The sequence below is a fragment of the Cibotium barometz genome, chromosome 18, assembly GCF_041138505.1.
Source record: "Cibotium barometz isolate CiBa-2024 chromosome 18, ASM4113850v1, whole genome shotgun sequence".
NCBI classification, from domain to species: Eukaryota; Viridiplantae; Streptophyta; class Polypodiopsida; order Cyatheales; family Cibotiaceae; genus Cibotium; species Cibotium barometz.
The window spans coordinates 8,034,141-8,052,203 of record NC_141063.1 but is presented as its reverse complement, the minus strand read 5'-3'; the positions used below and the strand labels follow the sequence as shown (position 1 = coordinate 8,052,203).

General features: G+C 43.9%; 1 protein-coding gene across 1 annotated transcript in view; it reads left to right on the top strand.

Moving 5' to 3' along the window:
- The window catches only part of HCAR (coenzyme F420 hydrogenase family / dehydrogenase, beta subunit family), a 173,616-nt gene that overhangs the window by 29,351 nt on the left and 126,202 nt on the right, over positions 1 to 18,063 (top strand). Inside the window, exon 4 of the mRNA XM_086812046.1 lies at positions 14,506 to 14,617. Coding sequence (XP_086668172.1) covers positions 14,506 to 14,617 — 112 coding nt within the window. The remainder of the gene's footprint in view (positions 1 to 14,505; positions 14,618 to 18,063) is intronic.

The following is an 18,063-nucleotide window of genomic DNA, read 5'->3' as shown; positions in this document are numbered from 1 at the left end:
CAAGTAAGACATGCACGTACATATGCCTCAATGTCTTTACGCATGCTTGGCCAAAAGAAATCTCTCTCAATCATGCGTGTAGTAGGCATGATACCTCTATGACCAGCATAAGGTGGAGTGTGACATTCCTCCATAACCTTTGGACGCATATCCTTCACCACACATAAGTAGTTATCCTTCATAAGATAACCCTCTTTGATCACATAGAGTCATGTGAGTGACTAGCCATCAAATTAGTCCATATATGGCAAAAATTAGCATCCAAATGATACAAATCTCGTATGGCAGATAAGTCCCCATGAGAGGCCACTGAAACTGCAGCCACATAAGGCCTCCTGGATAATGCATCTGCCACCACATTTTTCTTTCCCGGAGTATGTACAATCTGAAAATGAAACATGGAAAGAAAGTTTGCCATTCTCATCTGCTTCTCTGAAAGCTTTGTTTGAGATAGAAAGTATCTCAAGCTTTGATGATCTGTCTTGACTATAAGTTCAGTCCCAAGAAGATAATGTTTCCATATCTCTAAGGCATGAATTACAGCCAAGAGCTCTTTCTCATAGATATCCATATGAAGCTCGGCATCATGCAATGGACGGCTCTCATATGCAACTGCATGACCTTCTTGATTTAGGACAGCCCCTATACAATCGCCACAAGCATCACATTCCACTATAAATGACCTTTGCAAGTCGGGAACAATCAATACGGGTTCACATATGATAGCATTCTTGAGTTGCAAGAAGGCATCCTACTCCTTTGGGGTCCATTTAAAAATGGCCTTCTTCTTCGTGAGATCATGTAGAGGGGTGACAATCATAGCAAAAAAACTTATAAAGCGCCTGTAATATGAACATAACCCTAGAAAACTACGTACTTGATGTAGATTTTGCAACTCTGGCCAATTCCAAATGGTTTCAATCTTGGCAGGATCTATTCTTACACCATCTTTGGATACAATGTGACCCAAATAATGTATCTCTGAAAGGAAGAACTCACTTTTCTTGGCATTAATGAAGAGTTTATGCTTACGCAACTCTTTAAACACTGTGGCCAAATGAGTCCTATGCTCCTGCTCATTCTTGGAGAAAACCAAGATGTTATCAAAGAATACACCTGTGAAATTTCGATGCGCTCGGAATATCCTATCCATCATACGATTGAATGTGGCTGGGGCATTGGTGAGACCAAAAGGCATCACCAAAAATTCATACAATCCAAAAGCTGTCCTGAATGCAGTTTTGTGGACATCCTGTGGCACCACTCGTATCTAGTGATAACCACTCTTCAAATCAATACGGCTGAAACAAGCCGAGCCATCAAGCTTATCCAGAATGTCATCAATACGCGGGATTGGAAATCTATTCTTGATGGTGAGCTTATTTAGAGCTCTATAATCCACACACATGCGGAATGATCCATCTTTCTTTTGAACAAGAAGCACGGGAGAGCAATAAGGTGAGGAACTTGGCTGAACCAAACCTTTCTCCAAAAGCTCATTAACCTGATCTCTTCTTGTTGTGCGGCACTCACACCATATGTAGGTTTGTTAGGTGGAGAACTACTTGGCACAAGATCTATGCAATGATCCTCGGACCTTTGAGGAGGTAGTTCACCTGGCAATGCATCAGCAAAACAATCTTTATATGCATGAAGAAAATTCAGCCTATCTTGAGTCAAAACATCCACATTTTGATGACTTGGTTCAATGCTATCATGAACAAAAACCAAGTACGCAGAAAGACTCTTTTTCATTGCTTTATTAATCTGGATGTGAGATACAAGTGGGATAGAATCCCCTTCCTTGCCAGCATCAATAACATGCATGCAGCCTCTATGCAGAAAGGAAATCCTGTTTGTCTTGTACTCTTTGCGGGGCTCAAGCCTATGATGCCATGGCTTGCCAAACAATACATCGCATCCATTAAGTGGTGCAACCAAGAAATGCTCATGATCAAGGTAACCCTGGATATGTATGCGCAACTTTCCAATAAGTGGGGTAACCTGCACCTCTTTACCAACCAAGGCAACTTCTGCTTCAATTTGAGGCCCCATGTCCTCAACTTCAATACCCAAGGCGGCTGCCATCTGAATAGAGATGAAGTTATCTGTTGCACAATCATCAAACATAAATAGAGCGGGTTGATTCTTGATTTGATCCTATGCTTTGCATACCATCCTCTCTTTTCCATCATGCTTTGTGTTTCCTTGCACATTCGGAACTGCATGCACATTTGCCCTTGTTTGCTTGTCCTCATGCTTTGGTTTGTGGTTAGGGCGTTGTCTAAACATATGCTCTTTGCTGCCACAAGAAAAGCATTTCCCCTCTATATATTGCTCCCTTTGCTCGGGGGTCAAGCCAAATTTGTTCTTCTTTGGCCCATGATCCTTGGATGAGGTATTTTCAGCTTTACCTCCCTTCTAAACATCCCGGAAGCTCTTTTTAGGTGGCTGTTCACCTTTTTGCAGGTTTGGGACAGCCTTCTCTTTGCCCTTAGAACCCCCTTGATCTTGCTTAATTTTGAGCACCAATTGCTCCGTAGCAAGAGCAGAGGCTATAAGCTGTTGCAGAGAGTGTTTTCGGGTGCAATTCAATGCCCGAACGATAAGCTGGTTGCAATCCGGAGCGAAACTTCCTTTTTCTTTTATCCTCGGAGATTTGCATAAAGGGAGTAACCTCAAGCAACACTTTCGAAAACTTATTGACATACTGCTGCACACTTTCATTATCTTTTTGCTCAAGTCTATCCCACTTTTGGGTGAGAGTTTGCTCCGCATTAGGAGGCAAGAATTGGACATAAAATATGTCCTTAAACTCTTTCCAAGTGCAAATGGGGTCTTTGGTGGTCTTTTCAGTGATCCACCAATGGGTAGCTGTCCCCTTCAAGAACATGCTTGCATGAGGAATTTTGGACTTCTCAGTGAAGTCCTCATCACACTAAAAGCAATATCAATCTGTGCCACAAAAGCTAGCATGTTCTTGAAGGGGACTTGTCCCCTGCCTTGAACTCCTTGAGCTTCTTGGGATGTGGTACATATTCTTCTCTTTTTCTCTTCCCCTTATCCAACGGGGCAGCTCTCTCTGCATGAGCTTCATGGGCAATGATAGGTGTTCCACTAGCCAAAGTGACATGGGTCTTTGATTCTAGTGGTCCCATTGCATGTGACCTCGCTGAAAGATGCCTTGTCTCACCACCATGAGACAACTCAATAGGCAAGGTCTTTTGGCTTGCATGCCGACCACTGTCCCCATGATGTACATACCTAGAATCCAAATGGCCTTGAGCATGCATAAATCTATTTCCTCCTGTGCCATGAGGAGTGGATGCATGGCGAGAGGTGATGGATACTTCTTCTTTATGCAAATATGATCTCAACCTTTGAGAGGCTGGGTCTCTATGCTGCAAACGGGGTGGATTCTTGAACATAAGCTGTCCATTCTCTCCCTCTTTAAGGTCACCCTTGCGGATAAGATAAGAGAGTGCCAGCTCCCTTGGCTTCTTGCCCACTTCTCGAGCCATAGACTCAAAAGTCATGTCCACCATAGCATCAGCTTTCTTGGCTTCTATGACACTTTGTACATGGGGGTCCTCATGCAAGAATTTCAGCTCTTGCTCTTTTGCCTACAAGAGCCTCTTCATGTGCTCCAGCTCAGCCCTCAATGCATTGGGCTCCTCCTCGTGCATGGGTTCTTTACCATGTGATGGCTGTCCCATGGATGTACTGTCATAGACTCTCAAGAGGCTTATGCCTTCCATGCAATTCATCGGAATCCCATGAAGCACTTGATTGGCTCTTTGAATTCGGCACTTCCAATGGGTTGCCTTGGCTGTCCATTGAATTAAGTGTTCGTGCTTGCTTCCGATCTCAAAACTCTGTGTCTCCTCTTGAGAAAGAGAGACGACCGGGCTCTGATACCAATGTGACTGATCCCTACAGGTGGCCTGGAGATCGGAAGACAATATGCACATATTTAGAACACTTAATTTAACTGTTATTAAACAATGGAAACAACATCAGCAACACAAATACTGGAAATACTAAAAATACAAATGACATCAGAGCAGGGGTCGGAAAGGGCCGGCCCACCTCCCTCAATACTTTTTGTATTTCTTGGAGTATTCATGTTTGTACAAGTGTCACGGGCTTGATAGGCCAGGTTTCTCCACAAGGGAGTGAAAACAACCAAATAAAACCGGTTCAAGTCGATGAAGAGATGTTGGTCGGAGTAGCCCCAAATTAGAGGCTCATTCCCACCTTCACTGGGTGGACACCTGTCTTTCACTGGTCTTCCGGGACCGTGCACCAACAGGCACGCCCGTACTAACGCAGACCAAGGGGTACGTCGCGGAGGGATCGTGGCTTGGTTCTCCCCAATGAGCTTTGCTCCCAAATTCCGTGGTGAGTCTAACCTTCACTGGCTCTCAGAAGCTCTGAGAGCGCGGTTAACAACACCACATAGGGAAATATACTAGCCACACCAGGAAGAATTTCCTGAACATGGTCAACATATACATGCCATGCTTCTGCACTACACAACTTAAAGCATTTTCTGAATTTAAATTAGCAAATTTTAGATTTATACAAATGAGGAAAAAAATATGAGAGCACCTGGTACGTTGAGTACAATCTGGATACAACCGGTACAATTTGTAGCGGGAACAATCAAGCACATCAAGTACTTCACACGTGTGCAAGTACAATGAAACCGATCCCGTCAAGTGGGAAAGACTCCGTTGGACACCCACACGCTTAATAGCACAACTTTAAAACCACAAATATGAAATGGACAACTTAAAACAACTTGAAACTTAAATGAAATGAAATGGAAAGATGGACACCAGCACTGGGGCCGGAACGGGCTGACCCCCCCCTCAATATATGATATATTTATTGGGAGTATTTAATAAATACAATGCTCCATGGGTTCTGAGAACCAGATAATGTTCATGTACATATGAAAACAGTACCAAACAAGTAGGCTCGAATTTTGATGTAGAGACTCGAAGCAGAACGACCACTAGTGTGGTCCAATCTCTGCGGTCCTGTGCTTTCACTGGACTCCGCGGAGAGCGCCTCACTGGTGTTCCGAGACCACGCACAAACAGGCGCTCTCGTACTAACGCCTGGCTCTCCCGATCTCAGCACCTTTGGACCGAGGTTCGCCAATACAGCTTGGACAACCCGGCACCGAACGGGTGTTGGCCGAGCGGAATGAATCTTTTATCAGATTTAAACATATAATACTTTACTCAAATCTGAAAATCACTTACTTGAAGATGGTTGATAGAAAAAATCCAATGCCCATGTGTGCAGTTACTTGAGAGAAACTCAGATGCACATCATGTAGAGAGAGGTAGATGCTGTATGGAGAGGATTCACAGCACCAGCCAGTTTTGGTGAGATGGAGAGGCAGCTATCAGCTTGTAGAGTATAACCACTAGTCGCCTGGTTGTATGCAGCAGCCTGCAGGAAAGGTAGTCTGCGCAGCACACAGTTGCTGCCTATAGTACAGATACGCAGCCACCTAAAGGGAAACAGAGATGCAACCTGAAGTGGGGCAGCCGCCTGTAGTTGCAGCCAGCCGTCTGGGGAGAGTAGCCGCAGCAGTGCTTGTGGAGATGACAACCGCCTGCAGGAGAGGTAGGCGCAGCCAGCAGCAGTATGAGCAGTCCCCTGCAAGTTTCAACGCAGCCACCAGCAAGAGTATTCAGCCGCCTGTAGAGGGGCAGGCGCAGCAGAGGGGATTCAGCCACCTGTAGAGAGGTATGCGCAGCAGTAAGGGGGAGATGAAGCAGCCGCCTGTGGAGATGTTGAGGCAGTTGCTTGGATGGAAAGTGAGCAGCCGCCTGTAGGAGTTACAGCCAACCGCCTGGGAGAGAGGGAGCAGCGTGGAGTAAACAGCCGCCTCAGAGTTGATGGAAAACAAGCCGCCTCAGGGGAACATGCGCAGAGATGGTGGTTCTCTACGTAAGAGGGAAGCGATGGATTCTACGCTTGAAGGGGGCCCTTTTTTTTAATAAAATTTAAGTGAAGATACCACTAGAGATTTCCCACGCATGCATGAAAGGGAACTAGTGGGGGTTGGTGACCATGCCCACCCCCACACTCTTAAAAGTGGGGCTCCCCACCTTGGCCCCTAAGTGGGTGCCCAAAGGGGGTGCCCACTTTTAATTAAATGTGAACACCTAACCTTATAAAACAAAGGGGTTAGAATAAAATATTAAAACAACATGTGTAACTTCAAACATGCAAAATATGTGTGCATGTGCAAATAGTAACATGGACATATCTCCCGTTCATGGAACAAGTACAAAATATCTGTCGGCACAAAAGTGGCACAACATAAAACATAAAAACCTGGTCTTCCTATGGAGTGATAGTCCCATAGGTAAGACACAGTTCCAGGCACGAGTCTCCCTATGGTGTGACAGTCCCATAGGCAAAACACGGCACGAATACTGGCTCTTCCATGGCGTGACAGTCCCATGGATCGAACACAGTCCAGGTCATACAAGGGTGGCACTGGTCTGGCTCCCGTCCATACGACACCATCGTGCTAACACACGGGTGGCACCAGTCTGGCTCCCGTCCATGTCAGCAAAATACTGGCCTCTTCACACGAGACACTGGCATGGCCTCAAGTGAACGAGACGCAAAAATTGGAGATGGACCAAATGGTCGGCCAATTGGTGACATACAACCAGCTCAAGTACTATGCAGGTACCTGTACTTGTAGCAAGTACAACAGTTACACAAGGGCAGTCAGCAGGTACATCAAGTACACAAGGGCAGCCAGCAGGTACAGCAGATACACAAGGGCAGCCAGTACATACGTGGACAGCAGGCGGGTACATTAGCTGGTATAAGCGTGGTACAGTCGGGTACAACAGCTGGTACAAGCGTGGACAGTAGTCGGGTAGAGCAGCTGGTACAAGCATGGTACAGTCGGGTACAACAGTTGGTACAAGCGTGGGCAGCAGTCGGGTACAGCAACAGCACATACCACAGGCGATGGAGAGAAAAGACTGCAGGCGATGGAGAGAGAAAACCCACCAACCTCACAGGCGGGCAGTTTTCAATAATGTTCCATGCAAAAGGCTTATCAAAGGTTATAATATCTTAATACATAATTAACACTTATGGACACCCACACTAGAAAGTAAATGTCCAGCCCAAATTTAAATGTGTGTGAACACATTAGCTTATAAAAAATCAAGGTTTACTCTAGTTTATGGATTTTACCTTTTAAAAAGGAGAAAATGAAAATACTTACCACCAAGTCAGCAAACAGCATTCCACGGTACACTAGGGATGTCCCCGTCCACTGTACTGGCACGGCATAACAGGCAGACACACGCAAACAAGTCATGCAAAAATAAATTTATGCATGGAGACATAAATGCATGTGCACAAATAGTGGACGAAATCTCTCTTTCATGAAACTTCTACAAGAGGTTACTGTCGGGCACAAAACTGGAGCGACAAATATAAATAAATATGTCTTGGTCTTTCTATGGAGTGACAGTCCCATAGGGAAGACACCATCCTGACTATACATCGGTGGCACCAATAGGCTGTCGTCCATACAACACAAAGCAAATCACACACGGGTGACATGAAACTGGTTTCCATCCATGTGACGCAGTACTGGTCGCACACGGGTGGCACTGATCTGGCTCCCGTTGTCACCAGGAGGTGAAACTTTTTGCAGTTGTTTTCTTTATTTACATTTCTTTATAAATATATATTTTTCTTTTCTTTCTCTTTGGTTGCTGTTGCTTTCCCCCGGGATCTCTTGGAAGGGCTTGGGCCATTGCAATGTCAGAATGGGTCAGCCAGTGGGACTTTGGACCAGTGGTTGGCTAAGCCTGAGAACTGCACTGAAAGATGAATGACAGTGTCCAGGACATGGCCACTGAATGAGGGCATAGGCCGGTTTACACTAGTAAGTGGCCGCCACCGAAATGTGAATGTATCTTGAATTCTAAGCAAATTCTGAAGTGACCATAGTGGTCAAAGATGGTCAGGAGACCAGAAGGAATGCAGATGACATCATCCCTAAAATCTAGGGAACTGCTATTTTGGGCAGTGTCGGAATTGAAAAGTGTTCGCGTCAGTTTGTGCAGAATGTCAAGGGGACCAAAAGCTGGCAAAGGACTGTTGTGAGAATGTGAACCAGTTAGGAAATTTTTAGCTTGGAAGATTGCATGTGGAAAAGGCTTAAAAATGTGCCAAGTGTCAAATTTATGTGCATTTTCCACACTGGGAAGAGGGAAGCATGGGATTTTGGGCTGAATGAGGCTCATTTGCAGCCATTATGGTGGATTGTTGCAGGTTAAGAGCTATTGTGGTGCACTCCCTTGCCCTGCAACTCATGTCTTGAGGGTTGAGCTTGCTCCCCACAGTCTCTCTCTCTCTCTCTCTCTCTCTCTCTCTCTCTCTCTCTCTCATTTCATTTCATTTCATTTCTTGTAGACTATGGTAATGCTCTCATCAGATAAAATCAGGTACAGTTGTGTGAATTTCATGCTTATATGCAGAGGCTAGTTGCCTCCTTGAACAGGAACCGGTGTAGTTAGTTCCTACACCAAAGCAAGGACGGAAGAGGGTAATAACCTCCTCAAAACAACGCTGTTTCAGCACTGTTTAGGTGCTGTTTTTGGGCTGTTATGTTGCCCGGTTGATGCCAGAATGCAGTAGGACTTTGCTAAAGTCCTCTAGGACAGTACAAGGGTTAATTTGGGCCGAAAACAGAGCTGAAAACAGGTCTGTGCAGAAAATTACAGCAAGCTGAATTGTGATGTTTTGGACTCCATTGGGTAGTCTGATGCCTATGGAAGTGAGCCTGTCAGTTTTGGGACTCATTCTGAGATGTTATGGAACAGTTTTAGTGCAGTTATGCTGGCAAATTTCTCCCAGAATTTGTAAAACTTAGCTGGTGCAAGTAGAGTGCTCTGTTGCAACTCTTTAACAATAAAGAAATACCGAAAGGGGCGTCGGACTTCGGGGCCAATTTGTTGTTGAGCGAGGGAGCGAGGATTCTGTGATTGTGTGTCTGAGTAAGTCCAGGTTATTTGTGAATGAAGAATTACCGCTTTGTGTGTCCATAGACCGGTTTTATGGCTCTATTGCCGGGATAGGGTCCTCTTTTCTGCAAGAGCCCGGACACGGATTGGATTGGGTGAACAGGAGACACACATAGTGAGGTACAACTGATTACAGGTGAGAAAGAGTACGGTCTCTTTCTTTGGATACAGGTTCCCTTAAACTTTCAGTTGACAGTATGACAGACAAAGGGAAAGGCAAGCTCCCTGCTGAAGAGAGTTCCTCTTCTACTCGCAGACAGCGTATAGAGGTGACAGGTGCCCAGGTGTCAGCCTCTGCTCGGACGGAGCTAGTAGTACAGCTAGCCTTGTTAGAGGAAGAACAGGAACAGGAGGATTTGTTTCAGGCACAGCTTCTTAGCATGCTTGGAACTTTTCAGCAACTAGTTAAGAATCCCAGAATGAAGAAATTTTTGCAGTCACGTACAGGGGATTCCCAGGTTGAAGCATCCCAGCATGCAGTAGAGAGGGCACAAGAACAGTTGCAAATGAGGGTAGAGCATGTTGAGCAGGCACCTGTGACACTAGCTGATCCAGTGCAACATGTTACCTAGGCACAGGTACATGCATTTAATGGCCAGGGCAATAATGTGCAAAAGGTCATACCGACCATTCCTCCATTCCTTGCTTCCCAGCCTGGCTATTTTGGTGGTGGGTCTGTTTTCCAGGCCATGGCTAGGCCGCCCACAGTTTTGCCAGGACTGATGTCAAGAGGGTCACCAGGAATGATGCCTATGGAAGCTGCGAACCCTCTTTATGCCAATATAGGTGTGCAGCCCGGATTTCAAGCTTATTTTAGTCCAGCTTTGGGGCCCCCAGCACCTGTCAGTGTGGCTGAATTTCCTCAACCTAGTGGACAAAGAGCAGTAAGGACTGATGCAGAAAAGGTGCAAAAGATTACAAAGAAGGAGGTCAAGCAGTAAAGTTTGAGACTTTCAGTGGGATGCAGGACAAATTGAAAGCGCTGACTTTTATTCAGTAGTTTGATGCAGCATACACTGGGGGTAACTTTACAGAGTCTTCTAAGGTGCGGAAGGTTGCTACTTTCTTGAAAGGTAATGCATTGCAGTGGTGGACCTCACTGTTGATGCAAGGACAAGCACCTGCTACATGGGTTCAATTTAAGGAGCAGTTCTCTTTTGCCTGGCTTACAAATACTTTTGAAGTGGATGTTATGACAGCATGGCACAAACTTGATGCAGCCAACTGTGTAAATTTGGAAGAGTATAATAAGAAGTTTTGGGATGCACTCTTGCCAGTAACTTCCTACAGGACAGTGCCATTGTCAGAGCAAATAGAGAAGTATTGCTGTGGTTTGCCCAAAGAAATCAGGGATTATTGCATTAAGACCAATGTTTGTAATATGACTCAGCTCATTGAGAATGCAAACATGGCTAATGCATTGCTACAGGGAGGTTCACGTGGCTTTAAGAGCACAGTGAAGAAGGAACCTCAAGACAAAGGACAGAAGAGGCCACTGTATGGCAAGTCATTTGAAGAGAGAAAGGCATTGATGCAAGCTGGGAAATGTTTCATCTGTGAACAGAAAGGGCATATGGTTGCAAAATGTCCACAATAGCCAGCAAAAGATGCGGAGGATAAACAAGGGCCACCCAAGAAGAAGACAATGCCGAGTGCAGGATTGATACCTGACATGGTTGGTGACCAGCCATGTGATGATGCGACAGAATTGTGCAGAGCATGGGGTAAAATCAAAGATGCTACAGTGCTGATTTTCTTTGACTCTGGTGCTCGAGCCAACTTTATTTCACCAGCATTGGCAGCCAAGTTGGGAATTCGTGCTGAAGAGATGGGACCAGTTGGACAGGCTAATTTGGCATGCCCTGGGCATTCAGTTCTTGTCACTCCCATACTTGGGAAACTTCGCATGCATATACAGAGTTATGTCGACACAGAGGAGTTTCTTATCATGCCCTTGGAAGGATGTGATGTCCTGTTGGGAATTCCATGGTGTCATAGGAAACATGCAGTGTTGGATGCTTTCAACAGGAAAATCACAATTGCACATAGGGACAAGACTCATGTTCTGGATGTGAAGCTGAAAGGAGAGTCTGTCCTAGTTATTTTTGCTTTTTGAACCTGAATTCTGAATGACCTGTACATTTGTATTATATGTTTGGCAATGTACAGTTTTGACATTTGTTGTCAATCACTTAATCAATGAATGAACTTTCAATGCTTTGAAGTTGTATCTGTTACGCTTCAAATGAATGATTTACATGTTGTGACACTAATAGTACAAGATATATGCTATCGCCCTGTGTTGCATCCGGAAACATGTATTTGAAAGGCTTGAACCTGCGATGGCACAAATGGTAGTGGGGAATCCCTATCATCGCCCCGTGTCATCCGTTGGCAGGAGATACATGCGATGACACTAATCACCTGCGGAATCTTGTGATCGTCCTGAGTCATCCGTTTGCATGTGGACTTGCAATCGAGGTTGCGTGCTTCTTTCAAGAGGGGGGTATGTCACCAGGAGGTGAAACTTTTTGCAGTTGTTTTCTTTATTTACATTTCTTTATAAATATATATTTTTCTTTTCTTTCTCTTTGGTTGCTGTTGCTTTCCCCCGGGATCTCTTGGAAGGGCTTGGGCCATTGCAATGTCAGAATGGGTCAGCCAGTGGGACTTTGGACCAGTGGTTGGCTAAGCCTGAGAACTGCACTGAAAGATGAATGACAGTGTCCAGGACATGGCCACTGAATGAGGGCATAGGCCGGTTCACACTAGTAAGTGGCCGCCACCGAAATGTGAATGTATCTTGAATTCTAAGCAAATTCTGAAGTGACCATAGTGGTCAAAGATGGTCAGGAGACCAGAAGGAATGCAGATGACATCATCCCTAAAATCTAGGGAACTGCTTTATGATGGATACACAGTTATACGTAACCAAGGATTTGATTCAAAAAGTGATTGAGGAGTCACATGCACCACGTTATGCAGGGCATAGAGGTATTTCTTCTACTACGCAGGCATTGGAACGGTACTTCTATATGCCTAGCATGGGAAAGGATATTGACAAGTATGTATCCGAGTGCTTGGCTTGTCAAAAGGTCAGGTACTTCTATATGCCTAGCATGGGAAAGGATATTGACAAGTATGTATCCGAGTGCTTGGCTTGTCAAAAGGTCAGGTATAATTGTCAAAAGACTCTAGGACCGCTTATTCCTGTACCTGTGCTCGAGAGGACATGGGAAAGTATAGTGATGGATTTCATTTTTGACTTGCCAAAGTCAAAGTTTGGGAATGATGGTATTTGGACCATTGTGGATAGGTTCTCATTTCATTCAAGTGAGGAAGATCATCAAAGCAGACCACATGGAAAGGTTTTTTTGGCATAGGTGTTCAAACATCATGGAACGCCCAAGTCCTAGGACCACCAGTTTGTTTTGGAGGGCATTATTTGATAATATGGGGACGAAATTGGATTTTTCTTCCAGATTGAGATAGCAAATTCAGCCATATTGGATTTGTTAAAGTGCTATGTGGAAGAACAGAAAACGGAGTAGGAGAGTGAACTTCCACAAGTAGAGTTTGCCTACAACAATATAGTGCATAGTTCCACAAGAAAGGCACTGTTCAAGGTTGTTTATGGCAAAGTTGTACTACCACCACTTCAAAGGACTAAGGATGAGATCTTTGCAGCAGATGAGTATATTAGAGGTTTTGGATACTACTTTTGCACAGGTGCAGACAGCCATAGAGAGGTCAAGGCTTAGCAAAAAAAGGATGCATATAAGCATAGAAGGGCGATGGAGTACAAGGAACGTGATTGGGTATTGTTAAAGTTTGAGAAAGCAAGGCTTTGAAAGTAGAACGGCAAAGAGAAGGTTTATCGTAAGTTGTCCAACAAGTATTATGCACCTTTGCAAATATTGGAAAAGATCAACGATGTGGCTTTCAGACTAGCATTACCCGATCATTGGAGGATTCACAATGCCTTTCATGAGAGTCCCGAACCTTTGGAACGAGTGAACGAGGATCCATACGTACATGCTTTGTTGGCATTCTTGCATTCTCGGTCAAACAACAAATTGCTGAGCATTCACCTAAACTCAACATCTTTTAGTTGCAAAGCTTTCCTTGGCTCTGGTAAAGATAGCATCTTTGTAATTCAAACTTCTTGTCCTCCAATGATCCTTTTACAGATGCATTCAAAAGAAGAGTCAAGTTTCTTGGCATAATATGCTACTTTCTTTGTATCAATGTGAAAGCTAGGCATTTCCTTGCACCCAAGATCTTTTGTTCCTCTTCTTGTGTATTCACACTGCAGGCAACGTGAAAAGTAGAGGCCTATAATCTAAATCTAGTGTGATAGGGTCAATGCTAAACGATACAATCCACGACAAAGAGCTCTTGTGAGTGAGAGTGTAGTCTACAAGACTCTTTTTCTTCCTGATGCTGTTCTGTTTGTACATTCTCCTTTGCTTTGGCATAGTGCCATTTAGAATAAGCATACATGTGCTACATAGAATCCTGATAAGAGCTTGCCCATGAGGTGTTATGTGGGCATCTTTAGTGGCTCATATCCTGCTCAATCCCATGTCATTCATCCACCCATAAAGTATCAGAGACATCCATACTGCCCCCTGTCTGCATTTTTTCCACGCGAGCATTAAGATCTCCCACAATTATTACATTCCCACAAATACTGCAGCACACAATGTCTGCAAAGATCTGCAAGAGGTTCTGACTGATCTGGTGTGAAGGTATTATATTAGTTAGACTCATTGTGGGGAATATAACAGCTGACACATACAAGTTTCTGATACCTCCACTGACATAGATCCATATGTGTCATTTATAAGCATCATTATCATATCCTTCTATATGCAGGATTTGGCATGCATCATGCTCTCTTCTCTATGCCAAGAAAACGACGCTAGAATTTGTTTCAACATCTCCCAAGCGGCCCCCTACTTCAGGAATAGCCATGGCAATTCCATAAAACAGCTTGGATGATGCATTTTTCTTGAGTACTCCCCTAGAGCACGGTTTCCCATGTGGTTTCCTTTTGAGGCAAGTGCTTTCTTGCATCCTGTTGTATAGGCATGCGTTCTTAACTAACATAGTATGAAGTGCCCTGTGAATATATCTGGCTAGATTCGAGGATATTTGAGCCCTTTTGTTCATTGAGCATAATACTACAATCCTGCAACCTTCAAATTCTGCAACGTAACCCCTGAATTCTGTAGTGCAACTGTATACAGTTCTGGTGCATATTATGCCTTTTTCTAGACTAAACGACAAAGGAAAAATTGGAAAGGAAACTACATCAATTATGCAAACTTGGTTTTGGGGTGTTTCTTTTGTTCTTTTAGATGGAAATTTTTGCCTCTAATAAGATGTAATCAACTGATGGCTGGGCTTTCAGTTACTTGAATCCAAAGTTCATGGTAGGGGAAGAGATCACAACTCGCTGGATGATCTGCATTTTGGTGTTCATGAAGAAATGCTGTATGCAAAAAAAATCGAGCCTATTGAAGGTAATAAAGCTCTGTTGCCTCTGCATGCTAAGGAAGTTGGGTTCCTTTTTAGTCTATCCATGTTGATAGATTGACCATGCCTGTTTGGTGGGCAGAGTAACCTAGGACAGAAAGAGCTATGGTGGGTGAAAGATTTCCATGGTTTGTGAAAAGAGAGTTATAGAGAGAGAGATGTGATATACTCAAAAGAGACAAAGAAAATATTACACTACTCAAAGAATGAGTGATTGCTGTGATGATTAGATACACTAAGTACAATGCTTTAATAACCTTTGAAGGTTCTTTTGCATCACATAAGCAATGATGTCAAACATGTATAAATTTCTAGATATTATGTGAACCACTATTAGAGGGCTTCACACCAAAACACAACACATAAATGAGTGTTCACATCCTTTTTGGGGCTGTACACACACGCGCACGCGCACACATGCACACGCACACGCACACGCACTGGTGGACACAAACAACCACATACACATGACGGACACATGACGGACACATATACATGAGACTCTGAATCCCAACAAACCTTCCTTCGGAGCGAAGGTGGAGATGTATCAAGATAGGCGTAGTGATTCGGGTTCAGTGGCACCGCGTGATGCATGAGATTTGTAGTTTTCTTACTACCGCAAGTTTATTTGGCACTTTGCATGGATTGCTTCTCCTTTGTACGACTTGACAAAGAAGAAGGCTTTATTTAAATGGATTGATGTTAAGAGAGGTGTATTCCTCAAATTGAAAGATGCAACTACACATGGTCCAGTGTTGTTCATTTCGGATTTGCAAAGCCATTCAGTGTGAGATGTGATGTATCTGGAAATTGCATAGGAGCTGTCCTAAATCAGGAGGGACAAGTTGTGGCGTATGAGAGCAGTAGATTGCATGCTGCAAAGCTCTCTCCTAGTGTTTATGAGAAAGAGCTCTTGGTTATAATTCATGTGATAACCATATGCAAACATTGCCTTCTTGGAGCTGATTTCAATGTGAAGACAGATCACTAGGATTCGAGGTATTTTCTTACCCAAACTAAATTGTTGGCCAATTTTCTCTCCATGTTTCATTTTCAGATCTTGCACACCCACAGAAACTAAATGTAGTGGTAGATGCATTGTCAGGAAAGCCGTATGTAGCAGATATTTGGGTTGCTTCTCATGGAGACTTGTCTGCCATGTGTGATTTGTAACAAACAAATGCTAATTTTGTTACTATTTGGGCTAATTTGATGGCTGGTCATGCACATGTCACTTTTTTGTGATCAAAGAGGGTTATCTTATGAAAGATAATTGCTTATGTGTGGTGTCTGACATAAGGCAAAAGGTTTTGGATGAGTGCCATGCTCCTCCATATGCTGGTCATAGAGGCATAATGCCTACTATGCACATAATTGAGCGATATTTCTTTTGGGTAGGTATGTAGAAGGACATAGAGACACATGTACGCGTGCAATGGCTGTTCGCACCTGAGCAAAGTCTCTTACATACTCATCAGCTACAAATATCTCATCCTTTGTACGAAGGATGGGTGGCAAAACCAGCTTACCATAAACAATTTCAAACGGTGCCTTTTCTGCAGATGCATGCACTGTGTTGTTGTATGCGAATTCCACAAGCTGTAAGAACTTCTTCCAAGAAGACTTTTGATCTGCCACATAACATTTCTATCAAACAAGGTCTGCCAAAAGAGACTTGTAGTCCTAGGATCTCTATCCCCTACAATGGACTTCGGCATTCCATGATGTTTGAACACTTGTGCAAGATATATCTTCACCATATGCTCGGCTTTAATAGTCTTCTTGACTCGCAAGAAGTTAGCTTGCTTGCTAAACCTATCCACAATTGTCAAAATGGCATCATTACCTTGTTACGTCCGTGGTAAATCCATAATGGAATCCATTGTTATACTTACACATGGCTGCGTTGGAATTTGCAATGGGTGAAGCAACGTTGGTGTCTTTTGCCTATCAAATTTTTCACCCTTTGACAAATAATACATGAGGTCATAGGACAAACATAAAAGGGTTGCTGACAAGCATAGAAGGCAATTATATGTCAAAGAGAATAATTGAGTATTGCTGAAATTTGAAAAAGAAAGACTTAGAAAGGGCCAGGCAAAGAGGGTGTATATCCTAAGCTTGCAACCAGGCACTATGGGCTTTTTCGAGTGATCAAGAAGATCAATGAAGTGGCTTTCATGTCGGCATTGCCTAGTCATTGGCATATACACAATGCTTTTCATGTGAGTTTCCTTCACAAGTATATAGGGTGGGAGCCATTTAGTGAACCGGTCATTGAGGAACCATTAGAAGTGAATGAGCTTAAGGAACTTTTGTAGCCAGAATAGATTGTGTATCACAAAGAACACAAGCTTGCTGGAGACAAACTTGTCAGGCCTTACCTTGTGAAGTTCAAGAACTATCTTCCCATTGATGCTAAATGGGTAGATGAAGAGTTCTTCACATATTGCCAGCATGTACTTTAGACGTATATGGATGCTTTTCAGTTGTGGATAAATGTTTAGAAGCTGTAACATACCCATCTTCACTAATAAAGAAATGTCCATGTAATAGAGTTTTTATGGTATAAAAATCAATGATTTTATTAAATGAGTCATTTCTACTTAGAATCTTCAAATTTTGAGCCCAAATTTGGAATCTGTGCGCCATTTTATCCTAATATAAGATTTTACAGCATCCAAAACGGACACTGGATCAAGCTTATACGTAAATTTCAGTCATTTTTAGTTAAAAAGTGACGACCTTTAAACCTTAATAAATGCACGATCGGGTGTCCGATTGACGAACGGTCTGAACCCTAGCGACCAGGAGAACCTCCCGGATAAAAAAAATTTTCACCCCCTCGGGGCAGTCCGGCACGTAAATCGAGGCTAGCATCCCAAATTTGGGGACCCCACCCCAAAATTTGGACCGTACACACTTACCAGGGTGCCCATATGATGGCTGCACAAGAGCCGTCCACACGTACCGCTACGTGGACACCCATGCTGCCCCTGACCAGATAAGGTACATGCGTACCACTCCTTTCCCTGTTAACCGACACCGTATCTTTCCCCTAGATCCATGCAGGCCACTGATGTACAGCCTTTGCTGGTATACCGTCCTTTCGTTCTTGCTTTGCGCAGCGCCCGTACCTGTACCCCACAGTTATATAAACCTCCGGGGTGCTCCATGGGCAACATGCATTTCTGCGTAGTCTATGCTCTGCTGTGCCGTCGCCCGTACCGTCGTCCGTCCCTGTGCAGTGTACTTGTTGTAGTACAGTCGTCCTTACAGCCACCCCTCTCACACCCCCTCATTTGTCACTTTTGAGATAAGGTAATTTTCCTCTATCCCCCTCTTGCTAGGAGGCAGTGTCCTTAACTCTTCTCCCCCCCCTTTCCCCCCCCCTCCCCTCCCCTCATTTGCGTGGACTTTAGTAAGAGGTTTT